At 44.6% G+C, this 9,239-nt stretch overlaps 1 protein-coding gene across 1 annotated transcript in view; it reads left to right on the top strand.

The window, feature by feature from the left end:
• Nucleotides 1–341: 341 nt before the first annotated feature.
• Nucleotides 342–9,239, top strand: part of tecpr1a (tectonin beta-propeller repeat containing 1a) — a 15,400-nt gene continuing 6,502 nt past the window's right edge. Inside the window, exons 1-15 of the mRNA XM_084938097.1 lie at nucleotides 342–540; nucleotides 3,339–3,578; nucleotides 4,101–4,283; nucleotides 4,370–4,492; nucleotides 4,582–4,701; nucleotides 4,983–5,157; nucleotides 5,239–5,339; nucleotides 5,834–5,935; nucleotides 6,060–6,208; nucleotides 6,297–6,892; nucleotides 7,052–7,197; nucleotides 7,283–7,438; nucleotides 7,609–7,758; nucleotides 7,897–8,054; nucleotides 8,153–8,383. Coding sequence (XP_084794223.1) covers nucleotides 3,354–3,578; nucleotides 4,101–4,283; nucleotides 4,370–4,492; nucleotides 4,582–4,701; nucleotides 4,983–5,157; nucleotides 5,239–5,339; nucleotides 5,834–5,935; nucleotides 6,060–6,208; nucleotides 6,297–6,892; nucleotides 7,052–7,197; nucleotides 7,283–7,438; nucleotides 7,609–7,758; nucleotides 7,897–8,054; nucleotides 8,153–8,383 — 2,615 coding nt within the window. The 5' untranslated portion in view covers nucleotides 342–540; nucleotides 3,339–3,353. The remainder of the gene's footprint in view (nucleotides 541–3,338; nucleotides 3,579–4,100; nucleotides 4,284–4,369; nucleotides 4,493–4,581; nucleotides 4,702–4,982; nucleotides 5,158–5,238; nucleotides 5,340–5,833; nucleotides 5,936–6,059; nucleotides 6,209–6,296; nucleotides 6,893–7,051; nucleotides 7,198–7,282; nucleotides 7,439–7,608; nucleotides 7,759–7,896; nucleotides 8,055–8,152; nucleotides 8,384–9,239) is intronic.

Here is a 9,239-nt window from a genome sequence, read left to right as displayed (position 1 = left end):
GTACCCTTATTTCATTGTGTTACATTTTACCCCAGGATATGTTACAACTAACCCAGACTATGGGGTTAATTGTAACATTTCACTCTTTGTGTTTGAGACCATACCATGCAATGGGTAATTGTGCTGCAGAGAAAATAGCTGCACTATTTAATAGCAGAGACATGTAAATACTTTGCATTACATTTTGAATCCACTACCTTAAAAGAGCTCCAATTTACAGACAGAAATGTCAAAAATGTTACCACTATCCCCGGTCTCCCCTACTACTCCTGAACAGCCTGAACATGAATTATAGCTTTACAGCGCCCTCTGCTGCTTGTCTGCTAAACAGCAACTCTACAAGCGCCTGCTGCCACGGAAACTGCCAGTGGGAACAGAAGTAACAGCACTTCCTGTTTCAAACTGAATCATTTCTGCTGTGAGTGAGCAGCTACGGCACACAGAATGATTCGGACAGCTTACGATCCATCTCCACTGCATGAATGAACAGCTGTGACTTCTCACCACCGCCGACAGCCGCTTTATGAGAGGAGGGTCAAGGTTGGCTGCTTGAACTCTTTCAGTTTGCTATTTCTATCGGGCTAAGCCCGTAAGCCTGTACCAAAACAAGCTGAGCATCTTTAAATCATAGAGCTGGCTTTACTGTACACGTTCGTTTGGGGGCATTTCATTTCACATTTCCCTCTCCTGTCAGTCGCCTCTACAGTAAATAGTCCAATATTTCAGGCTAATCTTACACCGTTGCTAATAGGCAGCTACGTACTTTATTACTTGGTAGTAAGCCCCACGGGTGAACAAGCGCATTCGCTTCAAACGTGTGTGTGATATCTTTATGTATTTTATTGTTACCATCAACCTGGTGTGTGCTGCATGTACAGCTGTGAGTGACAGGATACGCCTTGTAGCAGCAGCGTCCCTACTTGTTACGAGATGCTGTGAAACAGTTGACTGCCACTTAGCTAGCCAAGAGCCCACTCTGTGATCTGTGTACATTTCACATACAGGCTTGGTTATTACAAATGCCACACGTATAGTGTGTTAAATGTGGGTCAGCAAATTGCGCTGAGAAGACATCGAGCAACGCAGTGCAAAGGTCATCGCCACTACAGCGCATGATCCAAACAACTAGTTTACAGATTGGTAAACAACTGTTCTCTAAGGAGGCCATTTGGCCCATATCTCCCTATTTTCCACACACACTTTGTTCATATTTGTGTATAATTGTGGCCTGCTTTTTCCTTCTGTACTGTTGGTGGGTTATGTCTTTAGGCTCCTGCTCATTTTAAATTGTGTAGTATGCTTTGCTTGATATGCAGTGGTCATAAAAAATATATTTATACTAATCAAGCATGACATTCTGACCACTGACAGGTGAAGTGAATAACTCTGATTATCTCTTCATTATAGCACCTGTTAGTGGGTGGGTATGCTAGGGAGCAAGTGAACATTTTGTCCTCATAGTTGACATGTTAGAAGCAATAAAATTGGGGAAGCAAACAATTTGAGTCAGTTTCATAAGGGTCCAATTGTGATGGCTAGATGACTGGGTCAGAGCATCTCATAAACTGCAGCTCTTGTTTGTTTCTGGTCTGCAGTGCTCAGTATCTATTAAACGTTGTCCAAGGAAGGAAAAATTGTGAACCAGCCAAGGATCACAAATACACTTGGGGTACAAAGTCTGGCTGTGTGGTCTGATCCAGCTGAAGAACTACTGTTGCTGCTTGTAGAATAATTTAATGCTGGTTTGGTTCTGGAAAACAAACAAACAAACAAACAAACAAAATCGAGTCCATCACAGTTTGTTGCATATGGGGCTTCATAGCTGCAGACCAGTCAGGGTGCCCATGCTGACCCCTGTCTACGCCTGAAAGCACCACCAGTGAGCATGTGAGCCACAAAAGAAGATGTGCCTAATCTGATGAATCATGTTTATTTGATATCACGTGGACGGCCAGGTGCATGTGGGTGCTTTGGTGGGGAACACCTGATACGACGATGGACTATGGGAAGAAGGCAAGCCGGCTAAGGCAGTGTGATGCTTTGAGAAATGTTCTGCTGGGCAACATTGGGTCCATGTGGATGTTACTTTGACACATAACGCATATCTAAGCATTGTTATAGACCACGTACGTGCTTTCATGGAAACAGCAGGATAATGCGAGAGGCCTGAGTACAGAAAACATTCAAAAATTGAGACAGATAAATAATAAAAGACATGATCACATATTAAGAAAAAGATATGCAAAGGAAGTTGCAGATAGACCGATGCAACCATTTAAAATGTTCCACTGAAATCAGAGAGTACAGCTGCATTTTTAAATTTCTTTGTAGCTCTTTCCATTATTTATCAGCGGTATGAAGTATTTCAATCCAGGTTTTCTAAGTTCAGACTGATCAGGAGGTACAGCTAATGTTAAAATGTCCCATGAACTGACATTGTAAGTACTGGTTTAAATTCAATCAAGGAGCAATGGTAAGCTAAGGGAATCTTGGGAGCAGAGCCTTGTAAACAAACATCATACAATGCTGCTCTCTGCGATTTGCTAGGGAACACCATCCCACTTTTTCATATAAGATGTAGTGTTGAGTAAGAAAAGAATCACTTGTGATAAAATCATAATGCACTGCGATACAGTGAGGGGAGATTGGTGGGGGAGACAGATGGACTGATATAGTGTCTGCAGTATTGTAGAATCACTGTATCCATCTGTTTACTGTGAAAGCAAAACTGTCAGTTTTACTGGCTGATCGATGTTCCTGCTTTTGTTTATAGTCACGTATGTTTTGGAGTGACTGAAAAAATGAGATTGCAGATAGAAGCAGCTGAAACGTGTTTCCTCCAAAGTGTCTCTGGGCTCAGCTTTAGAGAAAGTGTCAGGAACTCACTCGTTTACAAGGGGATTTAAGGTGTTTTAACCATCTGACTAGGATGATGTTTCACACATGTCTAAAAGGGAGGGACAAATCCCATGCTGGCATCGGAACACCATGGTGTCCCCCAAGAGAGCTAGAGGAGACAGCCAGGAAGTGGGAGTTCTAGACTGCCGGCTCCACGTACAAATCCACGCATGGACCAACTGTGAAGGATCCAAATTGAGTTTTTACTGATCTGCTTAAAGTGTCCAACCCTATCTCTGAGCCAATTTCACTTATTTTTGCCATGTCCAAAACATTTTTATGAGGCCCAGTGTATTTAAACACACACTTCAGCATCTTTACACAGCAGCTGATGCCAAATGTTGTGGTACACGTCCCAGTGTTATAGCCATTCATTCTGGGAAATTGTACAACGTAATTTCAAAGACACATTATCAGCATTAACCCATTTTCTTCGTCAGGTTCCAGGTGCAGCCATGCCCGTCTCCCTGCTGTGGGCTGTGGACGTCTACGGGCGGGTCTACGGCCTGTCCACGGCGGGGCAGCAGTGGGATCAGTGCCGCGATGCCCAGATGGAGTTCAAGCGGGTCACGGCGGCACAGCAGTGCTGCTGGGGCATCGCCTGCGACAACAACATCTACCTGAACGTTCACGCTTCCGACCTGTCCATCCGCTACCAAGAGGAGACCTATGAAAATCAAGTGGGTCTCTGTGACTAGTCGGGGGCTGTCATTCTTTAATGACTGTATTTACATTAAAATAAGTTCTTGTAAAAGCCAAGAAATATGTAATAAGGAACCCACATTATTCGTCTGTCTTTAAGCAAGTTTATAATACCTTTTCTTTTTATTATTATTGCACAAGTAAAATTGAAAGTTAAAGTTCCCCATTATATGTTCAGCATCCTCATATGGCAGAGTCCCACTTCTCTGTTGCTAAATCCACAAGCCATTAGGCTACGTGCTTTAACAAGTGAACCTTAGAAGCATGCTAAACCAGTTTTTAATGGGAAAAAATTCTCACAGTGCAAGATCACGAGACCTTTTTTAACACTGCTCTTTCAGACTATCCCCATTAGGTCGACACTCAGTCATTTTCATTCTTGTGGCTACATCTTCATGGGATATCTCACTAAAAGTGCTCTTGTTTTCCCTTAATATGAAATAAAAGGCAACACCACCGGCTTTAACGCAGTTCACTTTCTCTGCCCAACTTTTTGTTAGCGTTGGAATCCCGTAGACGGTTTCTCTGAACGTTTGCTGCCAAGCGACCGCTGGCAGTGGAGCGACGTCACAGGTCTGCAGCACCAACCTCTGGACAGCTTCCTGCTGCCCTCCAGCAGCTGGGAGTGGGAGGGTGACTGGTATGTGGATGAGAACTTTGAGGGAGAGCCCACAGAGAAAGGGGTGAGTTTAAAAAATGTGCGTCTGCTTCAATTACTGCCCTTTTTTCCTTTCTCTTGTGTGACCTGTTCAGATGTTTGTGTTTCCAGGGATGGACCTATGCCATCGATTTCCCTGCCACCTATACTAAAGACAAGAAGTGGAACTCCTGTGTCCGTCGCAGGCGATGGCTCCGCTACAGGAAGTACAAAGCAATGGACACCTGGGCTAAGGTGGGTGTTACTGCATAAAATATGCATGTAATGAGTGCTGATGGGTGAATGTGCGTTTTAAGTTCTTGTTTTCCTTGTGTGCATGGCAGATCCCCTCACAGCACACAACTCTACCAGATCCCTTCAGCGACATCAGCTGTGGAGGTTGGGAGATTAGTGAGGAACCCAGGGGCCGTCTGTGTCTGTGGGCTGTATCCCTGCAGGGCAAGGTATAGATTATATATACAGGGCAGCACCTACCTTGTTTTAGGTATCAGTGGCAATGTTATTATGCTGCTATATGCTCAGATTGAGAATTTCTCGACTGTTGAAGTAATTTGTGTTTATTAACTGTGTATGCTTCAAATCATTTGCTATTAAAAGCAGAGTTAGACATTAGCAGCATGCTAACTACTTTAAAATGATCCTGTCTCACACATACATTCGTGTCACACCAAAATTGTTTGATACCAGCTCTTAATTTTCGGAATCTGTCTTTGTCTCTGTTCAGGTGTGGTTTAGAGAGGGAATCTATCACCATAATCCTGAGGGCGCTTCATGGGAGGAGGTGCTTCTACCTGGAGAGGTGGTCCAGATCAGCTGTGGCCCAGCAGACCTGGTCTGGGCTGTGCTCTGGGAGGGGCAGCTCATTGTCAGGGAGGGCATAAGCAGAGACTGCCCTAAAGGTACAGATAGGCTCACTGATGAGAGGGTGACGTGGTGTTTCTGAGTGAATGTGTTGAGAATTAATATTTCCTGCAATCCAGGTGCCTCTTGGGCAATAGTGGAGTCTCCCAGCTCCGATGTGGGAGCTACACACGTAGCCGTGGGAAACAACGTGGTCTGGGTTGTGACGAAGGACAATAAAGTAAGAAAGTGCTGCAATCACGTAAAAAAAATCTGCTTTTAATCAGTGGAAGTACTTCCAATAGATATCTTTGCCTGTTGGCAAATAAGATTTAGCATTTTCCTGTGTCAGTGGCTAATTCTGTTTGTCAGTTTGCACTAGCTGAATGTGCAAAGATGGCAGTGTGACCAAGCTAAAGCTTTCAAATGTTTCACTTATTTATTTATAATGAAGATTTGTTTCTTTCCTCAGCTCAGTAAATGGAGCATAAAGACCAACAAATGCGAAGTAAAAGAACAGAAACAAATATTAGGAGCTGCTCTGCCAATCTTTTACTTTAATAATCTGTGTTGGCACTTCACAGTTCACTCCTAATTTCAACACTGTGACTGACACAACATGAAAAATGTCTAAACATAGTTAAACAGGCTTGTAACAGCTTGTTGTTAAAACTGCAGGGATTAAACCTGCGATGTCTTCAGAATACCTCTCACTCTACACTCCTGCTTTACCAGGTGTGGTTCAGGCGTGGCGTGAATTCTCATAACCCGTGTGGCTCCGGCTGGATCAGCATGGTTGGAGAAATGATCATGATCAACGTAGGACAGAACGATCAGGTGATTCAGTGTCCTCAGTGTAACTGCTGGGAATCTTATAAGGACTGCTACATGGCTTTATTACGGCATGTTTGCAAGTGATGCAGTAATGCTGAGGTTTTCTGAAAGTTGCTGGTGTTCATAGGTGTGGGCTATCAGCTCTGAGGACCGAGCTGTGTACTTCAGACAAGGCGTGACCTCAAGTGAGCTGAGTGGGAAAACTTGGAAGGCTATTACCGTTCCCCGAGACGGAGACCGATCCCACTCCAGCGCCAGCGCAAACAGCCTGCAGAGGTGGATGCGCCTCAGAGGACACACACTCTAGTTAGCTTTTTAAAAATGTAATAATAAAGTTAATTCTCTCTCTGTCTGTGTTTCTCAGTGCTGGATGTTTTTTCTGTGGTGAGGTGCGTGCTCCGTCAGGAGCAAGTGATGCAGAATCAGACCTAGAGAAAGGATCTGCAGATGGGCCCGGTTGCCTGGTCACCTCCACCTCCCCGGATACCTTTGTGGACGCCCCATCTGACCCGCCCACTGACACTCCCAAACCCCGTATCCCCAAGGTCACCAGCGACAGCTTCATCTCTGAACTCGTCTCCGATCGAGAATCGGGGAAGACCTCGAGAGATGTTGGAAAAGCCACTCCCACTGTCCTAGAGGAGGACACCATCTCACACGAAGGAGATGCCAAAGCCCCCTGCGCTGGTGTTGCTCTCTCTCCTAGCCAGTCTGGCAGCCCTCTTGATACTCAGTGGAGTAATGTGGATCTGGAGGAGGCACAGAGCCAGCAGGCTCAAACTGGAGCAGTGCTGGACTCAGCTGACACCTGCAGCTTGTCCTCAGTAGCCACGTACACCCTTGCCATGGAGGATCCTTATGGTGGAGACGAGCACCCTCTGTGGGCCTGGGTCAGTGGAGGAGGCTGCTCTGTGGACAGTCACTCCCAGCTCAGCTGGTTTAACTCTGTGAACACTGCATGTGAGTTCAGTGAGCTAACTCACCGGTGATTGAACGTTTAGATTTTTATGTAACTTTAAGTAACATGTAACTTGTATAAAAGGATGTAAAGTCAGTGCTTATGCTCAGTTTCAATGAAGCTGCATTGATGTCATTATTTTTGTCCTTTTATTCATCCAGCCTTAGTCCAGTCAGTCCAGTCCATGAGTTTGTCAGTCAGTCCAGCCCAGACGGCAGCTTGGCGAAAACAAATCTTTGAGCAACTCAGCGAGAGGACCAGGAGAGAGATTGATAATTTCAAACATTATGAACAAGCCATAGAACAGGTACCTTCTCAACCATGCACTTTACCACCCGTTTCTTTCATTAGCATGTCATTTGATTCGTTCACTTGATCCAATCCTGTTGCAGTCTGTGTGGGTGAAGAAGGGAAGCATGCAGTGGTGGAGAGACTGGAAGCCACATAAGTGGATAGATGTTCATTTTGCCTTGGAGCAGTTCTCAGGACCGGAGGGCAACAAGGACGGCATCCTGTTCATCTATTACAACTATTATGAGGAAAAGAAGGTTAGACGGAAGTGTGCGTTTGTTTAGTAAAAAGGTGTCTTCCTTAAGTTTCATGTATTAACTTTTCTTTGATTATCATTTACCGCTGGCTGCGACATAACACCAAAGCAGACTGGCTTGCTAAAGGCTTACTGTATATTTCAACTTCTCTTTGCTAACACTTCTTTCAGTACCTGCATGCCTTTATCAATGAAGTTACCATCCTGGTTCCTGTGCTAAATGACTCCAAACACACTTTTGCCATCTATACTCCTGAGCGGACCAAACAGAGGTGGCCTATTCGATTAGCGGCTGCCACAGAGCTGGAAATGCATGATTGGGTGGGTATGGAAAGAAAAAATAGCACAGTGGAAAGTAATAATGTAATACTATGCAGCATTTATTCATGTATATCATCTAAAAATTTCATTTTTTTCTCCATCTTTGCCTCCCTCCGTCTGCTCTGTCCTGCTCTTCAGCTGGCATTGTTGAGTGTGTCATGCTGTGACTCAAGGGGGATCCAGGGTCCTCCCTCCAAACAGGCCATCTGGTCCATTACCTGTAAAGGGGACATCTTTGTCAGTGAGCCCTCACCTGGCCTAGAGGCCGTGCCTTACCCGACACCCTGCGACCAGATGTAAGAATGAGCTGCACGTCACTAGACTGATGGCTTTAACCTTCTGATATATGACTTTCTATTCTAACCACTTAGCTATATTTCTTTCCTCTCTGCAGGTTCTGGCGGCAGGTTGGAGGCCATCTGCATATAGTGGAGTGTAACAGTGTTGGGATAGTGTGGGGGATCGGCTTTGACCACACAGCCTGGATCTACACCGGGGGCTACGGAGGAGGGTTCTTCCAGGGATTGGCAAGCAGCACAGATAATATTTACACCCAGACGGACGTTAAGAGCGTTTACATTTATGAGAATCAGCGGTGGAACCCCGTTACTGGCTACACCAACAGGTACTGTGCAAGAGTGGAGCTTCTGTCGCTTTATTGTTGGAAAGTGTTGTCAGAATATATGCGATAATTTGTTTTGTAGAGTTAATTCTGCTATGTCAAGGACACAGAAATATCCAGTCTAATACCTAGCTGTACAATATGTCCACTGTGTAACACAAAGTCAGTTAAACTCCAGGGATACCAATCTGTCCTTTTAGGAAGCATAAGAATTAATTTAATCTAAGCTGGTGCAAGTACAGGAGCAGGTGCACCGGAGAAGCAACAATTCAATTCACTTGTATTTATGTAGCACAAATTCACATCAACAGTCACCTCAAGGTGGTTTATTTTATATGGTAAAAACCCTACAGTAATACAGAGATAACCCCAACAATCCCACAACCCCCTATAAGTAATCACTTGGTGACAATGGGAAGGAAAAACTCCCTTTTAACAGGAAGAAACCTCCAGCAGAATCAAGTTCAGGGAGAGGCGGCCGTTCCCATGGCCGTTTGGGGGGTGAGCGGAGGGAGACGGGACAAAATAATTTAATGATTACTAATGGTTAAATGCAATCGAATATAAACACAAAGAGGTAAGTGAAGAAGAAATACTCACCCACTACAGCCTATTGCAACTAAGTTATGGTTCAGGCTTAACTATAAGCTTTACCTAAAAGGAACGTTTTAAGCCTGATCTTGAAAATAGAGAGGGTGTCTGTCTCCCAAATCCAAACTGGGACCTGGTTGCACAGAAGAGGGGCCTGAAAGCTTACTTGAAAACTCAAGTAAGCCAGCAGTCTCAGAGTGATGTGCTCTGTTAGGATACTGGGAAGTCTCTAAGATCGGAATTTTAGAAAAGGATTTTAAGAGGGAGC

Source organism: Perissodus microlepis, chromosome 8 (genome assembly GCF_051167445.1).
Source record: "Perissodus microlepis isolate ML-2025 ecotype Zambia chromosome 8, ASM5116744v1, whole genome shotgun sequence".
In the NCBI taxonomy this organism is placed as follows: Eukaryota; Metazoa; Chordata; class Actinopteri; order Cichliformes; family Cichlidae; genus Perissodus; species Perissodus microlepis.
The sequence above is the reverse complement of the archived record's forward strand: the minus strand, read 5'-3'. Positions and strand labels throughout refer to the sequence as shown.